Raw genomic sequence first — 22,546 nt, forward strand, 5'->3', positions numbered from 1 at the left:
TACACTGTTCCCTTTGCAGAGGAGCCTGGGTCCCAGCGGATGGTCTCAGCATCTGAGCCAAGCATTTGGACAAAGGAAGAGTCCACCTTCCTACCTGTTTCGGGGGGAACATTCCCCAGTTGAGATTTAGGGCTCTTGCCCTGGTGGGGAGATACCCCAAAACTCTTCCCCAATCAGGTTAGATGTCAAGCATTGCATGATCCCTTCCACAGATCATGTCTTACAACAATCATACATCCTTCCCAATTGGCAGGTAAGCCCTTTCCTGTTTTCTCTGACCTTCTGGCACTTATTATTGCCCTTCCCCAGTGGAAATAAACAGTTGCCATGGATTCAGGGATTCCTCCAAAGCGTATCTTTGAATGCTCTGAATATATCTCTGAATCCACAACAGACAATTCTTGCCATTTTTTCTTGTTGATTCCAGGCATCTGCCTGCCTAGGGCATGGCAACTCAAGTGGAGATATACAATTCCTGGAAATTTTGAAGCTGTGGAGAAATGCATTTTTCTTTGGATGTCTGAACTGATCAAAACCTCCACCTTGAGTTTTAAAAAGTGTTTCTCTCAAATGCATAATATTCGAGATGAAGCTCTTCTATCGGGAGATAGTAGGAAAAAATGTGTTTGGTGAGAGTCTTTCAAACCTGATGAGGGCTTTAAACTAAATCCTATGGGGGAGCCAGACAAAAGCTTAAAGCCTAGTATGATGCCAATAACTGGAGATGAGAACAATAAAAATTTGCGGGGAGTGGCATGTATGTGAGGAAACATAAACCCATCGGAGTTTATAGAGAGTATTTCATTTATGTTTAAAGGAAACAAGGTGAAAGTAACACACATGCAAATAGCAAAGAACTTTTTAGTTAAGTTTAAGAAAGTTGAAATAAATTCAAGGTAAAAATTTAAATAAAAGCAATGTTTTTTAAGCAGCAATGTATCGTAAGAATATTAAATTGTTATCCTGGAATGTGAATAGAATGAATGAACCTTGTAAGAGAAGGAAGATTTTTCAGTATGTTAAGAAAAAAGGATGTCATATTACATGTTTACAGGAAACCCATATCATAAAAGAAGCAAAGAAACTTCTAGTAAACAAACAACTAGGGAGGGAATGTGTTGCCACATGTGAATCGGGGGGGGGGGGGAAATGGAATTGTTATCTATGTTAAGGAAGAGTTGAGACCCAAGTTATTGATGTCAGATAGAATGGGAAGATTCTTATTAATAGAAATGTTTCTGAATGAGTGTAAGACTCTTTTGGTTGGTATATATGCACCAAATGGGGGGAAAGAATTTTTTTTCCAGGATTTAAAAAATACTATAGACGTGATAGAATATACAAAGGTAATAATGATGGGAGATATGAATGGGGTGGTAGACCCAAGGATAGATAAAAAGTGGTGGGAATAAAGGGGGGAAAACAGGGTAAATTACCAAGCATTTTTTTAATTGACAGAAAACTTAGGTATGGTGGATATTTGGAGAAATCTAAATGGAAATATTAAAGAAATTACTTTTTTTCCTGCTAGACATAAATCTTGGTCTAGAATAGACTATTTGGGTTACAAAACAGGTAAAACTTATGATGGTTAAAACAAATACTTTCAGGGATTATTTCAGATCATAGACCGTTATGGTGTGAATTAAGGAAATGGAAAAGTGATGGGAAATTGAGATGGTCATTGAATAGTGCTTTGTTACAAGATGAAGATGTAGAGAACTGTAAAGTGAAATTAAAAGAATTTTGTCAGATGAACTTTGATAAAGGGGTGGAAGACAGAGTAGTATGGGATATTAGTAAAGCTTTTATAAGGGCTATTTTAACTACATATAGCATTCAAAATTAGGAGAGTTAAAGACCAGAAATTGCAGGAAATTCAAAAAGAGATTAAAAAAGAGGAAGCAGAATTAACAAAGAATCCTAGGAATGAGATGGTATGGAATAAATTAAATTTGCTAAAACAAGAAGCTGATCTGATTTTGACGGAGGAAGTTTATAAATAAATAAGAGTAGCCGAACAAAACCATTTTGAATTAGCAAATAAACCGGGGAAATGGCTTGCTTGGAAAATAAGGGACAACATCAGTGGAAATGGACAGACAAAGTAGAAGATGGAGTAGAAATAGTGGAAGATAAGTTTAAGATCCAGAGAAAAGTACAGGAATATTACTCTAGATTGTATAAGAAAATAGAAGTGATTTAGAAAGAAGGCAATATTTGAAAAATAAGACAGTAAAGAATCTTAATAAAGAAAAATTTAAATAAATTTTAAATAGAGAAATCACACCTGAAAAACTGAGAACAGCAGTGATGGTGTTGAAGCTAGGGAAGACTCCTGGTCCGGATGGCATTACAGCCAAATATTATAAATGCTTATTTGAGGAGCTATCCCTACCTTTATGCCGGATTATGAATGGAATCAAAGACAAAGGCATACCAAGTTCTTGGAAAGAAGCAAATATTGTATTAATTCCAAAAACAGAAAAAGAAATTCCCAAAGTAAATGAATTTAGACCTATCTCACTTTTGAATCAAGATTAAAAAATGTTATTCATGAAGACCAAGCAGGTTTTCTCTCAGGCAGGCAAATAAAAGACAGCATGAGAGTGTTAATAAATGTAACACAGTATTATCAAAATCACCCTGATAAACTGGCGTTACTTTTTATGGATATTGAAAAGGCATTCGATACTTTAGACTGGGACATTATGCTAGGCATATTAGAGGAATTGGATACTGGAGAAAATTTTATTAACTGGATAAAACAAATTTATAAGGACCAGAGGGCTAGTTTAATTGTAAATGATGTAATAACACCTAGTTATAATGTTAATAGAGGAACAAGACAAGGGTGCCCCTTGTCCCCCCTATTATTTACTATGGTATTAGAAGTACTAATAGAGGATATTAGAGAAGATGATAATAGGTCTGAGGATAAAAAATGAGGAATATAAAATTAAAGCGTATGCAGATGATTTAATGATAATATTAGAAGATCCAGAAGAAAGTATAGATATTTTAAATAAAAAACTAGAGGAATTAAGTGAAATATCTGGTTTAAGAGTAAATAAAGATAAATCTAAATTTGTGGTGAAGAATATCTCCCTAAAGGACCAAAAACAACTGGAACAGAGATCGGGTTTTCAAATAGTAAATAAAATAAAATATCTGGAAATTAGAATAACAAATATTAATCTGACACTTTTCCGTAATAATTACGAAACTGTTTGGAGAAAAAGAGAAGATATGAATAGATATAGGTGTGGAATAGATATAGAAAGAAATTAATGGATAAGATCCCCTTATGGCTTTTACCACACGAGGCTCTATTTAAGAGTAGGATAGGTACGGAAAAACACTGGCTTACATGTAAGGATTTACTATCAGAAACTATTTTTTTTATATAAATATTTTTTATTGATTTTAAATTATAAGTGGGATACAGAAGGAAAGAGTAGTATACAAATTAAAAACCTTGGAAATGTTGGAAAAAGAGGATAAACTAAATGAATGGTGGCTTTTTGCCCAATTAAGAGACAGATATATTAAAGATTAAAAAAAGAATACGGATTTGAATTAAAGTACTGTATTTTCTGGCGTATAAGACTACTTTTTAACCCAGGAAAATCTTCTCAAAAGTCGGGGGTCGTCTTATACGCCGGGTGTTGTCTTATACGCCGGATGCTGAATTCCGAGCCAGACTGGAGAATCTGCCTGGGGAGCCGCCTCCGCTCTGTCCATGTCCGCCGGAGGAGGGAGGGGAGGCGAGCCCGGCGAGGGTGCTCACTGCCCGGCTCGGAGTCGGAGCCAGGTGCGCCGGGGTGCACGGAGGGAAGTGCTCGGCTGCGCTCCAGCGGCAGCGCAAGGCAGGCAGGTGGCTGGCTGGCCGGCTGGCCGGGGTGGCCACTCTCTTCTCCCGGCACAGGGTGTTTTGGCTGCTGCCTAGCACACCCAACATGCCCCCTTTCCTCCCCGGCCTCCGCTTAAGCTTCTGTTTTTATGGGCTTCCCTCCCCTCCAAACCCTCCTTTAGCCCCACCCTCCGCGGGCCATCGGCTCAGTCTTCCCCTTGCCTTTAGCCTCGCCCTTCTCGAGGGCCCTTACTCTCGCCCCCGTCCCCCTTCTTCCCCGCTACCTTCTCCCCTCGCCGACTCCTCCGAGAGCCACGTCCCGCCACTTCGGGCTCCCACCCTCCCGCCGGAGCCCGGGGCTGAGCCTTGGCTACAGCCGGCGTCTCTGGCTGCGGGGCTCCCGCTGCCCGGGGAGGCCCCCTCCCCGCCTCGCCTCCAGGATTTGCTCTGGCTGGGCCGGGTCGGCACACACTCTTCCATGCCGGGAGGTCCGCCCCCGGCCTCCTCCTGTTCCTCCCGCCAGCCCTGCCTCCTGGCGCGCTGCCAGCTCGTCCGGCCGCCCCCGCCCCCTCTTTCTCCCGCCCCGGTAAGTGGTGTTGTTTCCCCGGGGGTTGAGCCGCCCCAGGAGGACCGGGGGTGGCCGCGGGGTTGGGGCGCAGTCCCGAGGGCCGGCCCCAGGCCGCGGACTCGGGACAATCCCAAACTCTATATTTTAACTGTAAAAATGGGGGGGGGGGTCGTCTTATACGCCCAGTCGTCTTGTACGCCGGAAAATACGGTAAACTATAATAAATCAATTGTTAAAAAATGATGACCATTTAATTGGAAGGATGTATGAGGAATGTTTTAAATTAGACAGAAAATGAGATTGTCAAAGAATTTATGGTGTCATGGGCAAGAAATTTGGGACATAATATTCAATTAGAAGATTGGCAATATACATGGAAAAAGGGTCTCAACTTTTCATCCAGCTATTATATAAAAGAAAATTACTATAAGATGCATTAAAGATGGTACTTGATGCCTTTTACAATATCAAAGATGAAGAAAAATGAAAGGGGAATAGAATAATGCTGGAAATGTCAAAATGAGGTGGGAACATTTTTCCAATGGTGGAGTTGTAACAAAGTGAAAATCTTTTGGAAAGGTATTCATCAGGAAATTTCTAAAGTTATTGGAGTAAAAATTCCACTCATGCTGGAAATATATTTACTGGGTATCTTAGATGGGACTTTAGAAAAACAGTTGGGAGATATCTTGAGATATTTAACAACAGCGGCAAGAATCATATGGGCGAAAAAATGGAGAATAGAAGAAGTACCCACATTGCATGAATGGCACCAGAAAGTTATGGAGTTGGTTTGCACCTCATGAGGGTAGGAAAAAATGTTTTTGGTGAGAGCCTTGCCAACCTGATAAGGAGGGCTTTTAACTAAATCCTATGGTGGAGCGAGACAAGAATTTAAAGTCTAGCATGATGACAATAACTGGAGATGAGGACAATAAAGATTTGTGGGGAGTGCCATGTATGCGAGGAAACATAAACTTGAGAGTAAGTTCAGAGACTAAAACCTCAGGGCACATACACCATGGATTCTGATGTCTGTACACTGTGAAGAAAATGGGATAACAAGCAGGAAGAACTCGAAGCCCTAATACAGGAAAGGGATTTTGACCTAATAGGCATTACTGAAACTTGGTGGGATATCACTCATGATTGGAATATTAAGACTGAGGGTACAACTTGTTTAGAAATACATGAATCTGAGCATGGAAGTTCAGTCGAGAGTCTATGGGTTAAAATAAAAGGAGAAAGAAATAATAGTGATATGGTGGGAGTCTGCTATTGACCACCAAACTAGGCAGAGGACTTGGATGAGACACTCCTACCAGATTACGTTCTCAAAGCGATGTGACATAGTGGTCATAGAAGATTTTAATTTCCCGGATATCTGTTGGAAGTCCAGCTCTGCTAAAAATGCAAGATCCAATAAATTCCTGACTTGTCTTGCTGACAACTTCCTATTCTAGAAAGTGCACAGGGAAACAAGGGGATCTGCTATCTTAGACTTGATTCTCACCAACAGGGAAGAACTGGTTGATGAGGTTAAAGTAGTAGGCACCCTGGGTAGTAGTGACCATGTAATCTTGGAATTTACAATCTTGGACAAAGGAATAGAGGGGATACCTATTAAATTTACAGATGATACTAAATTGGAAGGGGTAGCAAATACAGTAGAAGACAGAGCCAGGATACAGGATGATCGTGACAGGAGGGAGAATTGGGCTAAAACTAATAAAATGCATTTCAACACAGATAAATGTACAGTTCTACATTTAGGTAGGAAAAATCAAATGCATAATTATAGGATGGGGGAGACGTGTCTGAGCAGTAGTGTGTGCAATAAGGTTCTTGGGTCTTAGTAGACCAAACACTGAACATGAGTCAGCAGTGTGATGCGGTAGCTAAAAAGGCAAATTCAATCTTGGGCTGTATCAACAGAAGTATAGTGTCCAGATCATGCAAAGTGATGGCATAGCTTGACTCTGCTCTGGTTAAACCTCAACTAGAGTATTGTGTTCAGTTTGGGGCACTGCAATTTAAGAAGGATGTAGACAAGCTGGGACGTATCCAGAGAAGGGCAGCAAAGATGATGAGGGGTCTGGAGACCAAGTCCTATGAGGAAAGGTTGAAGGAGCTGGGCATGTTTAGCCTGAAGAGGAGAAGACAGAGAGGGGATATGATAACCATCTTCAAGTACTTGAAGGGCTGTCATATAGAAGATGGTGCCGAGTTGTTTTCTGTTGCCTCAGAAGGTTGGACCAGAACCAACGAGTTGAAATTAGATCAAAAGAGTTTCTGACTAGACATTAGGAAGAATTTTTTAACAGTTAGAACAGTTCCTCAGTGGAACAGGCTTCCTTAGGAGGTGGTAAGCTTTCCTTCCCTGGAGGTTTTTAAGCAGAGGCTAGATGGCCATCTGTCAGCAAAGCTGATACTATGACCGTAGGCAGATTATGAGAGGGAGTGCATCTTGGCCTTCTTCTGGGCATGAAGTAGGGGTCACCGGGGGTGTGAATTTCCTGCATTTTGCAGGGGGTTGGACTAGATGACCCTGGTGGTCCCTTCCAACTTTATGATTCTAAGCTGGTTTCTTACAAATCATCTCCTTCAGCTCTGTGAGGCCCTCAGGAACTGGAAAGGTCACCACTGAACGTGTCTCAGAATGGAGCCTGCTTAAGATCTTGTCCCTCAGCTTCTTGTGGGATGTGTATATATTTATCTCTAATGCTTCTGCCATGCGGAGCATTTATTCAGTATAGAGCTGAATTACCTCACTAGGGGACATGGGGCTAGGATCCTCAACCCTTTCATCAGGCGAGGTCCCCAAACAGCTCTTGGAACCATAGGTATATGGTGGTCTTTTATTGTCTGGTTGACTCCTCATAAGGTAGTTGAGTTGAATGGGGCTTGTAACCCTGATGTAGTCGGTACAGATGCAGACTGGAACTGCCCCGCCGACCCTTCCATCTATTGGAACTGGCAAAAATCTTTCTAATCCTGGATATGAACAGAGTTGAAGGACTGCACTTGGTTAATTGGTTCCACCATTATTTCCAATGTAACCAATGCTGGTTCCGCCTCATCACTGAATATAATATCAGGGACCACCTCAGAGAAGAAGGGAGAGGGGAAGCTGGAGTGTAAGGAGGGCGTCCTCGGGGGGACCAGGATCACCTCGGATTCAGTGGTCTTTTTCTTGTCAGGTTTCTCCCTATGCTTGCTCTTATCACGATGCTTCTTATGAACTGGTTCCGAATCCTCTCCGTGCTTTTCTTTACGTTTGGGGGCTAACTTTGGTGGCTGGATCGCTTGGGGTGTCGAGTACAACGCTGTTACCGAGCTCGGAAACACCCTGAGGGAAGTCGCTGATCTTACCAATGCCGCTTCACTAACCATCTGTAAAGAAAAGCAACCTTGCTCTTCTTCTGATCACCAAACTTTGGTTCAGGCTGCGGCCTTCTATGTCTTCAATGTCTTGATATCAGACTCTGGGAGCTGATGACCAGCTCTCTCACAAACAATTCCCGTGAGAAACCATTCCCATTTCCCATGGGAAGCCACCTCACTTTGGGGGGGGAAAGGTGTGGAGACCGGAGCACCATCACCTCCACTTCAAAGCAGCTCCATTTCAAAGCCTTCCTATTGTAAATCAGCTATCTGTTCTTTTGGTGACAATCCTGTTAGAAGCCTGACATCTCAAAAGCTTGAAGGAGCCCAGATGTTTTGTATTGCTGCAGAGATGCAAATACATCTGTAACTTCAAAAGGCCTAGAGGTGTCATGCCAAATATCTTACAAGTTTATTGCGTCCCCAACATCTCATTGGGCGGAATGGCCATCACCCAATGAGATGGGAGAGATAAATATGAACTCTGTTCTAATCAAAATCATGAAGCTTGGGAGGGAGACATGCTGGTCATGTCTCCAAGCGATCATCATCTGGCAACCATGAAGGGCTGACACTCTGCGTGTTAGGACCAGAACTGGGTCTTGGTAACTATAAATCAACTAAAACCTTGCATTTGTTACTCTCTTGGAAACTTTGCCTATTTTGCCTGAAACTTAAAGAACTACTGTGAAGTTAGAGATTGGTAAGATTTCTTGTTTTTATGCTATCTGCCTCACAAACAATTTCCTTTCTGTAACGAGCACATTTTATTAAATAAACTTATAGACTTTATTTTGAAGTCTGAGAAACCTTTTTTTGGGTCTCAGGGCTAAATCCAAGTGCCTGAGTGTGTGTGTGTGTGAGAAACCACCTACCCTAGGGTTTTGTGGCAATAAGCCTCCCCTGGCAGAAGCTCTACTCTGCAGGGACGGTTTTTGCTTGTTTTGACTTTTGGGAAACTGGCTGGGGAAGAGTAGCTCTCAGCTCATCCCTGGGAAAGCCAGCCTTTTGGAATTGAGAGCTGGTGGCGATATACCTGTACTACGCTCAAAGGGGGAATCCTGGGGCACAGTAAGGAATTTGGGTTTCCTTAGGGAAACATTTGGTGACTTTGAACTACAGAGGAATCGGCCTGCTGGAGAGCAGACAGAGTCTCCTTGACAAGGTAGCAGAGTCTAGCCGCATTGTGCTTTAGGGAGAGTCCTGAAGCCCAGTGGGGAGTTTGGCAACTTTTGACCCAAGGAGGTACCGGTTTTGCTGGAGGGCAGGCCGGACCTCCTTGACACCATCTTATCCATCGGAACTGACGGAACCGACTGCGCTGAAGATGGCTACAGTGGGCGCCTGCGAGGGCTCTGCCTGAGTAGGGGCCGTCATCACCATAAAGCTGCTTTCAGTTGGGCCGCCCTGCCAGCCCTGGCCTTTAGAGTAAACTTCAAAATACCTTACAGGCCTGTACATTAAGTGTCTCTGCCAAACACATGAGGCAGAGTTGGTGCTTGTCAGTGCGAGTCATTTTAGTTGAGCACTTTTTGCACTTCTTGAACAGCACTTTGGAGGCCATTTCTTCGATTAAGGGCACAGTCAAAAGCGTTTTCCCTGCATGAGGGACAAACAGAGGCTCGAATACTTGAACAGAATCCTTGGACTAGGCCAAGCAACTTGCCTCAGTCCAATCCAAATCGATCTCCAACTTTATCCAACTTGTTTAGCACGCGCTAGAAGATCACAACCAGACATGGCAGTGGCAAAGAAGGAACTGAGGCAGGGACACTCCTCCCCTAGACATGTGACGCTTGAGCGGGAAAGTGTCGCACTGGGTAAGGGAGGGTTTTTAAAGGTTTTTGTAAAGGTTTTTAACTATGAAGAAAATCAGGCTGGTGACAGGCCTGCACAGTGGCACAGTCCCATAGGGGGCTGCACTGAAGACCGAAAATGTACTCCAGCCTTGCTGTGCAGGGGCCGGCGATGGGAAACTGCTGCTGAACGTTTCTTGCCTTGAAAACCCTACAGCATTTCCCTAAGTCAGTTGCGACTTGATGGCACTTTCCATTGTCATGGATTACTTGTTTCTTTACATACCACCCCCCAGCATCCTCCATCAACTGGGTGTTCCTTATCTTTAAGGTTACCATAAAAATTACACCACGTCCTCTTTCTCTCCCTCATCAGGCCAAATGAGCCAGGAAACAATCCACTCCACGGATCATCAACAAGAACAAACCCCCCCCCCCCACCGTTCCTTACCAGACTTCGCAGCAAAGCCCCCCCCCCCACTCGGCCCTTACAGGGCAGGGGCACCAAAGGCCTCCACCCGGCCAGGCCCTGCCTGAGCAGCAAAGCCAAGCTGCGACCGCGTCCAGCCCACTGCTATAAGTGGAAACTTCGGTTGGTGCAGAATGCTGCAGCTAGGATGTTGACTGGAGTGGGCTGCAGGGACCCCCATCACTCCACACTTGACCCATCTACACTGGCTCCCCATCTGCATCTGAGCACAATTCAAGGCGCTGGTCTTGACCTTCAATGGCCTCTATGGTTTGGGACCAACATACTTGCAGGCCAACCTCCTCCCTTATGAACCCGCCAGGCCACTATGATCCTATTCTGAGGCACTACTTTGGGTACCTTCTGAGATTAGGCAGGTGGCAATTTAGGACAGGGCCTTCTTGGTCATGGCACCAGAATGCTGGAACTCTCTCCCCAGGGAGATCCATCACTTTTTGCCATTTTCTGCCAACAGGTGAAGGCTTTTTTGGTGTTTGGTGTTCATCTGGCATTCCCTCAGTGATTCCTCCTTCCTCACCAAATGATTTAATTGTTTTTATGCCTCCATACATATTTCAGTTCGGTTTTGAATTGCTTTAATGGTTTTAAAATGTGATTTTATTATGCGTTTTTTAATTTGTTAGTTACTTTGTTGGCTTTCATGAGGGCAGAAAGACAGAAAGGTCGATGGTTGAGCGCGGTGAGGGTCTGTACACAAGCCGGCCTCCCTCCTCCCCTCCCTTATTTTTCCCTCCCCTCCCCCTTCTTTGCTGGACTCTCCATGGTCCCCGACAAGTTGTTTTTTGAGCCTTCCATTTTCATCCTCTCCCCCAAAATTTACATCTGACCACAGCATTGGGGTGCCACATTGTCGATAGAGATGGAAGGAACAAAATAATGCTTTTATACTTAACTAGAAGTGATTTTATCATTATTAATGTAGAATACCATTAAATTTGAAATTTTGTAAGTTATCATTATGATAGTATTGTGTTGGAAGTTGCCCTGAACCTGGGGTTTTTTCCCCCCATGGGAGGCCAGAGTATAAATTTAATAAAATAATAATAAAAAAATCTCAACTAGACTCTTCTAAATGCCGTTTACTGTACTATCCAATAAGGATGGAGTGTGAAACAGTGCGTGTAAATGGCAAAGTAGATGTAAATGAAATGAAATTCTTAACTGTCCATGCTCTAGAAAAGTAAAAAATAGACCTGGACAGGCAAGCTGAGGATATTCTAAGACACACAGAGGTTTAGTAACAGTAAGTGAATACATTTAGGGATAAAAAGAATCCTTGGAAGTCTTATGGGAAAGAACAGTAATCTGGTACGGGGTTATAGAGGGTCTATTCGCGCGACCTGACCTTTGGAGCAATGCGCATGCCCTTGCTGCTCTGCGCAGGTTCCGACACACTCCGGGACACGGGCAGAGAGATCTTGGCTGAAGGCTGAAGGACGAGAGACTGACTCAGAGGAAACTGGATTGGGACCAGGTAGGAATTGACACGGGGCAGCAACAGCTTCATTTTGCGGCCTGAGAAGGAAGAAGAGAGATCGGCAGCGCTCAAAGTTGCCCCTCCCTCAACAGTGCAGGCCATCACGGCAAAGCCAGTACTTAGAACGACTCAAATGTTCAGAAAATAAAGCGCCTGTAGATATTTAGAAACATGTTTGGAAAGCAGGGATGTAAAATTAAACTCTTTTAATAAGCTTACAAGGTTACAGCTGCCACTTTAAACCAGGTGGACAAAGATGGCAAGAGATAATTGGAAATGCCAGGAGGCTGGGGGTTGGGGGCAGAGCTACATGCTGGTAGCGCCTTTGCTAGGACACTCTAGGAGAAATTCAGAAGGTAACAGGCAGAATTACTGGAGACAAACTCAGTCTGAACAGACTGTTTTGCTTTCTGACTTAGGCCAGGCGTAGAGAGGGGTCTCGAGACGAAGGACTGCTTTCCTATATTGCAGCTATAATTATTTGTGCAAGGCCGAAGGTTTCTGTCTCCCGCTCTTCCTAAGAATTCCCCTGCACGTAGAGGTGGTGTTGGACTTGGTTTAGAGGACCCCAAGGAAGACTGTCCTTGGGAATTTCCACTTCAAGCTGAGGCTGCCTTGTCAGGTCAGGCTCAGGACTTCGTGGCTGCCATGACAACTATGAGTCTGTCTCTGATGGTAGTTGGGCCCAACGCATGCAAGAGGGCATCCCCTGGACCTTCTTTTCTGCACCAAACAGTGTGCTGGTGATCCAATTAGGGGGCTGGAGGTTTGGCCCTTGATGAGATCAGATCACTGTTGTTTGAAGGTAGGATTAAACTTGTGGCCTCCTCAGGGGCAGTGCACTGATTAGGTTGGTCCGCCCTCAGAGATTGATAGATCCTATTGGCTTTCAGGTGGCTGTGGGGGATTTTTAAAGCCTCCCTGGCAACTCCCCAGAGGCCCTTGTAGCTGCCTGGAATGATGGGCTGACTGGACCCATGAGCAGATGCTCCTTGGAGTCCTCTTCCATGCTCTGTGAGGTCCCCAACCCCGTGGTTAATCAAGGAACTGGGTGATATGGACTGGAAGTCGACAAGAGTAACGATGGAAGACTTGGAAGGAATGAGACAGAGCACGTCATAGAGCCAATTTGCAGGCCTAGGTGGCGGCGGTGATGGCAGCAAAGGCTTCCTTGTCAGCAGAATCTCACCCAACTGAACTGTTTAAAGAGGTTTGTGACTTGGTAACGCCCAAGTCTGACCCTGCAGGTGATGAAAGTTTTGGCCCCAACTAAGAGATTTTTGCAAAGTTCTTTGCTGCCAAAATCTGTCATCCATGCTAACTTGGAAGCCAAACTGAGAGCACATCGGGCACCTGAGATGTCAACGTGCCTGCCTGTCCTTTTATTATGGACAGTTTCAGATTGATCCTGCCTGTGGGTGCTGACAAGGTCCTTGGGCGGTGTGTGTGTGTGTGTGTGTGTGTGTGAGGGCCACCACTTGAGCTCTGGATCCAGTCCCATCCTGGCTTTTAAGACCTAGCTGGGGAAAAACATTGGAACCATTACTGAAAATTGTCAATTCCTCCCTGATTGAGGTGGAGGGGCCCCTCCCTGGCCCTTTGAAGGAGGCAGTTATTAAGCCTCTGCTCAAGAAACCTTCATTAGCAAGGGGGTCAGGTGGCCAGTCTCCAGTTGACCTTTTCTAGCACCTGGTGGCGGAGAAGCTCCAGGGCTTCCTGATGACACATGTAACTTTGACCCATTTCTATCTGGTTTCAGGTCTGGGTTTGGTACCAGGACAGCTTTAGGTGCACTGGACAATCTTTGCTTAAAGTTAGACCGGGGACACTTGTCAATACTTTTAGACCTTTCAGCGGCCTTTGACACAGCTGACTACTCCATTCTTATCCACCGGCTTAAATATGGAGCTGGTGGTCAGGGTGTGGCCCTTCAGTGGTCCCACTCTTTTCAGTCTGGCCGGACACAAAAGAGTCTCCACTGGAGGCCGCTGAATGTCTGGGACTGTGGTGTGATGTCCGGCCTGTGACCAGGGAGGCCCAGAGTCCCATCCTCCCTGTACTGCACATATCACTGGGCCACTTCTGGCCAATTCTTCTCTCCCAGGTGAACCAGCCTCACTCACGTGTGAGAGGGACCACCCTGACTTCCTTGCAGACACGACAGGATACAACCCCCTAATAAATAAAAAGAGCTTGCAATTCCTTCCGTTCCTTTAACCAGTGAAATTCACAGCAGTTCCGCACATGTGGGAAGTGGGGCAGCCCCTACACACCTAAGGGGGTTTGTAACATTACCACACAGAGACAGAAGTGGGAGCCTGGAGGGGTCTTGAATATATGAAAATGTCTTCTGAGGAGTCAGAACAGAGGAGACAGTACTGTCTAGTTTGACTAGCAGCACCTCTGTTGAGTTCCTGGAAGAGGTCCTCTCAAGCCCTGCTATTTTCTTTCCATCCCATCCTCTCCATCACAAGATGCTTCCTTTAACCAAGGACTGAACGGGGGCCTTCTGCATGTAAAGAATGCACTCTCTGGACAACGGCCCTCAGGCGTTGCTGGGTTTTGTGGGAGTTTTGTCCTATGCTAAGAATTCAGTCCCGCTCTGGCAGTCATATCCACCTGGTATCCTGTATGGCTCGCTAGAGCTCCTGGTGCTCATCTCTCCTTCCTGATTCATGCACCTACTCATCATGTGAACTCCCCCATGAGTGGACAATGTCCTCGTGAAGCCACCAGTTTCACCCACCATCGTTTAGGGAAGACAGTCCTGATGGGTTGGACAGAAGGGCAGAAGTCACACTCACGTGCAGGCTGTGGCTCAGTCTTGCCCCCACCAGCACCACCAGGGTTTTTCTGCAGGTCCGGAGTGTGCCGCTTTTGCTGCTGTGGTTGGTTTGGGTCAAGAGAGACAAGAGGAGAAAAGTTAGAGAGCTCACCACCACCCGATTGCTTTGAGCTACAAGGAAAGCAGCACCCAACCACTGTCTTGGCTGGGGTGTGGCACCTCTGCCTTCTGCAAGAAGACAGCTACCCCAAAGCCCAGCAGAAACAGAGCTCCTTCTGCCAGAAAAAGAGAAAAGCGAGCATGGTTGCCTTGGCAACAGGAGAGGGACAGAAGGAAGGAGAGCGACTGCTCTTGGGACAGCCAATCTGTTTGGCTATTTGCAGGGGTCGGAGAGTTCTCTGCTTCCATCCAGCCAATCCACTTGCTGCTGTCAGGATGAAGGGCAAGATGGCCCTGCGTGCCCCCTTTGAACTCTCTCTCTCTCTCTGACAGAACTCCAGAAAGAGTTCTTCAGGAGAACTTGAAAGCTCAGCTTCAATGTATAAACCTCTTTTGACCCTAAACTTGGGTCCCCCAAAGTGATATAATGCAAATACTTACCAGTCTCCCTCTTCAAGTCTATTAAATCGGCACAGGCAGTCAAACCACCCCTTCTTTCTCCCAAACACCCATGGCGGAGAGGGAAAGAAAGAGGAGCTACAGGAGGGCCTGTTTCCCCAGGCAAAACACCGCCCTGCATCTGCAGCAACCCACCCCTGGAAAGAGAAGAGCCCAGCCCAGAAGGAAAGGTCTTACTGATTCCAAGGGCTTGGGTGATGGTGCTGACCTTGCATCCAATGACTGGTGGTGGTCAGGGAAACAGAAAAAATAAAAAAAGACATTACCAAACAAACATGGGCAGAATAACCTCTTGGTTCTAAGGAACAACATCTGCTGAAAATCCCGTTTCCCAAAAAGCTTTCTCAGAACATCCTGGTACTGGAAAGCAGTTCCCAAAGGAGGCTATACTAGTGAGAAAAGGATGTAGGGTCTTCTCATAAGTGCCCCCCCCACCATTTCAGAGCTCTGGTATTTCATGAAGACTTGCTTCTTCTGGTATGCATTTGGGGGTGAAAGAATTCAGAAGGGATTATTTTTGCCAGTTGTTATTTTAGTGTTACTGGCTCTTGCTTTTCTCTCTCTCAGCGTGGATTTTTCTCTTTCAGCATGTTTGGCTGATTGATCAATTAAATTGATTACTATATGCTTCTGAAAAAGAGCTTCCAAAAACATGCTGCTCAATAAATTACTTTTAAATCAAATGCAATTGTTTTATTACTATGCACGTTTAATGAAATAATGACATTCATGTGGCTAAGAGTTTCAGGAGGTGACCAGATCCGGGTGGTTTTCGTTCCTTTTCGACATTAAAAGCCCTCCCTGAGGACACCATTGAGCTTTATATTAGGCCAATTTTTTAAGTAAATGGTATTTGGTTTAGTTTGTAAGAAAGTTAAGATGGCTTGCATCAAGAATCTTAAACCACAACGGCAAAAAGTTAAACAGGGTAACAAATAAACTCTATGATGAACCAACTTACATGGACCCAGTTGACAGAAATAGTTGCTTTTTTAAAAAAGGGCAAAACTCCATTTTGGCATTTAACAGTAAGCCCAGAGAATCTCGGTATTTTGTTGTCTGTGACAAGACAACCCTGCAGTCTGTTAAGGTGGCATCCACACGTGGAAGGATATTGGTCCATCGTTGTGCAGTAGGGGTCATTTGCAACCAGATTTTTTAGTGTGGCAAAGCCTGTTCAGTTTCAAATTATTGTTATAGTGCAATATCCATTCATGTGTGCATGCAGCCGGAGTGTGCTGTGCATGGTGTAGTGGAATTTCACAGGTGTCTGAGAAGAAAATTCATAATCTAACACTTCCATGCTCAGAAGGGTTGATTCAAGTCCATATTCCGTCAGCATAATTGCCTTGAATAATAAAAGGAGCAATCGGAAGGTGCAAAGAGAGAATTCTGCCCATGATGGGAGGCAACCCCAGGAATGCAGAAAAATGTTCGTTACCCTTTTGTCACCACGAAGGAGGGAGGGAGGAAACACAATGAAAGAGGGCTGTGCATGCATGTTGCCATGGAAACCAATAAAGTGCAGGTGCAAACCCTCTGTCTTCATGGTGGCCGCTAGCACACAGGCCCAAATTGGCTAACAGGTCAGACCTCTAGTGGGGTGCTGCCACCTGGAATACCCCTCCCCCTGACACACACACACACACAACAGTGCAGTCTGCATAATGAACTGCTTCCTGACTTTGGCGGTTGCCTACCGGAGCAGCAGGCCTCCTGGAGTAGAATGAAATGGGCGCTGGGAGATGCATTGCCTCCAGCAGGCACACCTGTCTTGCTTGGCCAAGGAGGCTGCAAGGAGTCTGGGGTGGCAGGAGAGGGCGGGCGAGGGTGGAATCACTGCTTGTCTTTCCCCAGAGGGGGCAGAGAGGTGGGCGAGTTCCCATAGCCTTGGATGGCAAAGCAGTCAGCGGGCAGCACCCCAGCCTGAGTGCAAACCAGAGGGGCAGGCTTGGCGTGAGCCCTTCCCCACCCAGCTCCACAGAGCTCTGGGAGTTTCTTTTGCAATAAGTGACTCGTGGCCCCCAGGGTGAAGGAACGTATGGAGGGACATCCTTCTGTTGAGCATTCGTGTGGGTAGTACCAATCGAGTACCCCACAGTGGGAAGTTTCAGCTGCTCAGCCAGAGCAACAGGGGAGAGATTTCCTCTCCCTGCAATTTCGTACAGGTCGCACACTTGTGGAGAAGGAAGCTCGGGATTTCCTGACCTGCTTTCCCCCCGCTGCTGCCTTTGCTTTTGTCTGCCAGCTTACAAATCATTTATTGATTTGTATCACATCATTCCCACTGGGGGCTCACAGGAGTAGGCAAAGGTCTGCCCAACAGGCAACAATTAAAACCATAAAGTGACTAGTGGTGCATGGCTCCCCAGAGTCTTTGGTTACCCACACATGGCGTGTCCGACCAGGACAGTCATGCTGATGGAAGCAGGTCCTCCTCACATCCTTTGGGAGAACAAAAACCCCAGATCACTGGCACAAGAAGGAGCACAAGCAGTGGCCACCTGAATGTTTTTGAGAGGCTCTAGCAGGAAGAATTGTAAAGAGGATCCAAGAAGTCACACACGCATCTAGTGGGTCAGTCCTTTCAATAGGCTGGTTCCAGGGTAAAACCAGCACCTTAAATTGGACCCCAGAGGTACCCAGTGGATCTGTTTTACGATGGGAGTGATGGCAAGCCCTAACTGGACATGTAGTGGGGGTCACTGGGGGTGTAGGGGGGAGGTAGTTGTGAGTTTCCTGCATTGGGCAGGGGGTTGGACTAGATGACCCTGGTGGTCCCTTCCAACTCTATGATTCTATAAAGGGCAAGCTGCCCCATTCTGAATCAACTTCAGCTTCTGAATAATTTTAAAGGACAGCCCAGCCTAGAGCACATTGCAATAAACTAGGCTATGGACCCTTGGATGAGTATGATTGGGCCAGTGAGAATCAGGAAAACTGTCTACACCAACTGAACCCAAAAGAATGCAATCTCTGAAACAGCATGACCCCCAATCTTCTAATAACAGCATAGGATCTAACACAGAGGTCTACAATGTGGTGCCCATTGGCATCCTTACTGACACCTGCCAGGAGTGGGCAGGTCAGGTAGCGCTTTTGCCCTACAGCGCTTCTGGTCGCCTATTTTGACAATTTATGGCAGAAAACTGGTGACCCTTCAACTACAGGGAGGCAATAAGAAAAGGCTACCAAATGAACCTTGATAGAAGAATAAGCCAATCCCTCTTTCTTTAAATTTGATAAGTATTCAAATATGCTCGGTAATGAGGTATTTGGATTTCCAAAAGGCTTTTGACAAAGTCCCCCACCAAAGACTGCTTAAGCAAACTTCATAGTCATTGGATAAGAGGACAAGTCCTTTTATGGATTGAGAGCTGGCTGAAAAATTGGAAGCAGAGAGTAGGAATCAATGGTCAGTTCTCACAATGGAGGGATGTGAGCAGTGGGGTCCCTCAGGGATCTGTGTTGGGACTGGTGCTTTTCAACCTGATTGTCAATGACCTGGAGTTGGGGGTGAACAGCGAAGTGGACAAGTTTGCAAATGACACCAAATTATTTAGGGTGGTTAAAACAAAATCGGAGTGTGAAGAGCTCCAAAAGGATCTCTTCAAACTGGAGGAATGGGCATTAAAATGGAAAATGAGATTCAACGTGAGCAAGTGTAAAGTGATGCATGTTGGAGCAAAAAATCCCAACTTCACATATACACTGATGGGATCTGTGCTGGAAGCAACAGACCTAGAAAAAGATCTTGAAGTGGTAATGGATCGCTCAAAGAAGATGTCAACCCAGTATGCGGCTGCTGTAAAAAAAGGCAAATTCCATGCTGGCCATAATTAGACAAGGAATAGAGAATAAATCTGCTGATATCATACTGCCCTTGTACAAATCTATAGTGAGACCACACTTGGAATACTTCTGGCCACCACACATAAAAAAGGATATTGCAGAGCTTGAGAAGGTGCAGAAAAGAGCAACCAAAATGATCAGGGGGGTAGAGCAACTGCCCTATGAGGAGCGGTTAAAACACATAGGGCTATTTAGCTTGGAAAGAAGGCGGCTAAAGGGAGACATGATAGAGGTCTATAAAATTATGCATGGTTTGGAGAGAGAAGAGGGCTATCCATGGCTACTAGTTAAAATGGGTTCTAGTCATGATGTGTGCCTATTCTCTCCAGGATCAGAGGAGCATGTCAGATATATTAAGTGCTGTGGAACACAGGCAGGATGGTGCTGCTGCACTCGTCTTGTTTGGGGGCTTCCTAGAGGCACCTGGTTGGCTACTGTGGGAACAGACTGCTGGACTTGATGGGCCTTGGTCTGATCCAGTATGGATAAAATATTTACAGTTTTTATTGTTTTGATTTTATTATTAGCTATATAATTAACAAGGCATTCAATTTTTCCTGAAATCCATCTATTATGTATAAAAGATGTCAGTTCTGCCATGGTTGCATATTCTGTCAGTATATTAATCCATTCAGTCAAATCTGGATATTTCTCTGCCTTCCATTTTGTCACATATATTATTCTGGCCCCCCATCACCATGTACCTGAACAGTTCACTATGCATTTTTGGAATATTACTTGACAAGGTATTTAATAGCCTACTTTTCGGACCTAACGTGAACCTGGGTTTTAAGATCTTTTGCACTTCATTGTGAATCTTTCATCCAATATTTTCTTGCTTTCTTACACGTCCATCACATATGATAAACTGTTGCATCTGTGTTTTGACATTTCCAGCACTTCTCATTATAATCTTTGTTAGCTCTTGCTAGATCTTTAGGTGTAAAATACCATCTAAAAACATTTTATACCAATTCTCTATTAATATTTGACATTCCGTAAACTTTATTTCAGTCCAAAGATTCTCTCACCGGCTCATGTGTACGCTTCCTTCAAAGTTTGTATCTATTTTATCATGCACCTGCTGTTTCAGTATCATATTGCAATAAGTTTATAAATTTTTTCCAATAAATGTCTTGAGTCTCCAATAATTAGTTGTTCAAAAGTCAACTACTTTCTTAATTGCCCACCTTTTATTATTCGTTCTCTCGATATTGATGTTATTTGGTGATATAATAAGCACAGAATAGTCTTTCCTTCATCTTTAACTATTTGACATGATTTTTCCCCTTGTTTACTCATATTCTTATAAGTTTTACAATCAGTTTTCATCTGTGTAGTGTTATCACAGTAAGTGTCAATTGGAGTTGTCAGTGGTGAAATTGGAAGACATTCTGCCTCTGCATTAAAACCATATTCTTAACGAATCATCTCTCAAAATATGTTTTCTGTCTTGAGTATGAAGTGTTCTATTATTATGTATTCCTTCTTTAATATCAATTATTTCCATTTTTACATTTCTCTGCTTTGGATCATAATCCAATCCGATATCCAGACTGGTGCTGCAGCTTGACGATACAATTTGACATTTGGTACAGCAGGGCTTACTCTTATTTTTTCACTGCGCAATCCTGAGGGGGGACAGAAGCGCCATAAGAGCCAGCATGACCCTGCACTGGTGTCCGCGCCACTTTGCACCGTGATAACTGGCACCTAAGCCAGTGGAGCTGTGAGATACATGAGTGTTGCCCAGCCCCCACAGCAGTGTATCTCAGGCGCAGGGGCTTGTGCTGGCGTGAAAAGGGGTGTTCCCAGAGGTGGGGCTGATGTTGGTTGGCTCCAAGGGTTTTTGGGTCAGGAACACCCCCTTTTCCTGGCATAAAGTTACACCAGCTAAAATTGTGGCTTAGCCCATCGAGCCCCATTTTAGGCGTTTGACAGCTCCCGCCACTAATGCCACAGACCCACACCCCCAGAGGCTAGACTGGGTGAACATCCTGGAGGATCATTCATGTGCCCACCAGGAAGCCTTTGGCATCTTCATGTGGCCATGAATGTTTTTTTTCTCAACAGTCTGCTGTGGGAAGCCATCCAACGGGTGAAGCTTTGCATGCGACTGGCAACCTTTCGCTCCACCCATGGGCTCACCCGCTAAACCACCCTCCGTTCACAATGGATCTGGCCCTGTCATGCAGCTTCTCCTGTTGGAAGCTTAAGTGGAAACCCGCTGCAGGAGTGAATGGAATGTGAGCTCCCAGCAAACCCAGAGGCTTTGGATATGGAGGCTCCATGCGCTCCCATGTTGGCTACCCCTCCGAGTCAAGTTTTCTCAACTTTGACAACCGCATGTGTTCATCTTTGTGAGGGTGGGGGCAGGCAGATTGTTTGGGGAAGGGACTCTCAATGACCGCTGCCAACATAAGGAGCTACAGGCTGTTTGCAGGGTTTATTGACGGTTTCAAGGTAGCCCGAGCACTCCCCTGGATTCCAAGCCCTCACCCGAGGATGGCCAGCTCCAGGCAAGAAAACACTTGGGTATTGAGGGGGGGGGGGTGAAGCCTGAGGACAGGGTTTGTGGAGGGACTTCAATAAGGGATCATGACATACGAGTCCACCTTCCGAAGCGGCCAGTGTCTTCAGGGGAATTAATCCCCGTCGCCTGGAGAACACTTGTGATAGCGGGAAATCTCCAGCCACCAGCTGGAGAGTGGCAACCAATGTCATCCTCAGTACACAGCCTTCTGAGCAAAGCGAAACCATCTCACCATCACTGGGGCCTGGAGAGCGGCTGTGAAAGGCCCAAATTCATCTCACAAGGGAAGCACTAGGGGGAGTCTCACTTGGCCACCATGGCAACAGCCTCTGGGAACCTTGGGGCTTTGCTCTGAGTGGTGCTGGGAGTCGCCAAGGGGCAGATGCGTACGGGGGGGGGGGGGTCTTGGGTAACCTGTCCCACTCTCTGCAAGCCCTTGCACTGGCTCCACCTGCCTCCCCACCACCACCGGTGCCTCAACCTGTCCAGAGGAATCACCTTCGCCAGTGTGGGAGGTCCTCTGGCCAGCAGGGTCCCCACTGACACCCTGCTGCTCCCTCTGCACCTCCAGCCCTCCCTCCCCCCAGCCTTTGCGCAGCCTGCTTTGCTGTCTGAAGCTTCAAGGGCGACTAGGGTATTGGGGGTTGCTCCTGCAGCACAGGATAGAAGATGCGGGGCCATCTTCCTGGTGGCTACCATTGTGGGCGAGGTTACTGGTGTTTGACCACACAGCCCCCTGGTGCTTGGCCGGAGGGGCCAGCCATCCCTGGCCCTCTTCCACCCTTCCCCCAGCCTCTGCTGCAGTCCTTTGGGGCCAGGTGGAGGCAGAGCCAGCCACCGCCATTCTTTCTCTAGTTCCACCCCTCCCCGTCACTCCCTCTGGCCCACTAGTGGCCGCATGCTGCCCAGATGGCCAGGGCCCAGCTCTGAGCCAGCGGCAGCACCAGTTTCCCGATATTTTAATTTAATTTGCTGCTGAACTGGAGTTGGCCACCATGCAGCAAAACACTTAGGAGGCAGCTCAGCTGCACTGTCCTTGACTGCCGTGAAACTACCCCTCTTAATGCTGGGCTGCCCATATTAGTCTTTCTTCATATAAAGTTATTTATTAATCTCTGCCATTTTTAAAGGTCTTTACATCTATATCACTGGTTCCCAACCAGGGGTCCACGAGAACTAAACCAGGGGTC

At 45.8% G+C, this 22,546-nt stretch overlaps 1 protein-coding gene across 1 annotated transcript in view; it reads right to left on the reverse strand.

The window, feature by feature from the left end:
* Positions 1-22,546, reverse strand: part of FOXM1 (forkhead box M1) — a 40,499-nt gene that overhangs the window by 2,865 nt on the left and 15,088 nt on the right. The window contains exons 5-6 of the mRNA XM_056855898.1: positions 14,373-14,451; positions 11,437-11,606 (exon numbers count right to left, since the gene is read on the reverse strand). Coding sequence (XP_056711876.1) covers positions 11,437-11,606; positions 14,373-14,451 — 249 coding nt within the window. The remainder of the gene's footprint in view (positions 1-11,436; positions 11,607-14,372; positions 14,452-22,546) is intronic.

This window comes from Euleptes europaea, chromosome 9 (assembly GCF_029931775.1).
Source record: "Euleptes europaea isolate rEulEur1 chromosome 9, rEulEur1.hap1, whole genome shotgun sequence".
Lineage (NCBI taxonomy): Eukaryota > Metazoa > Chordata > Lepidosauria > Squamata > Sphaerodactylidae > Euleptes > Euleptes europaea.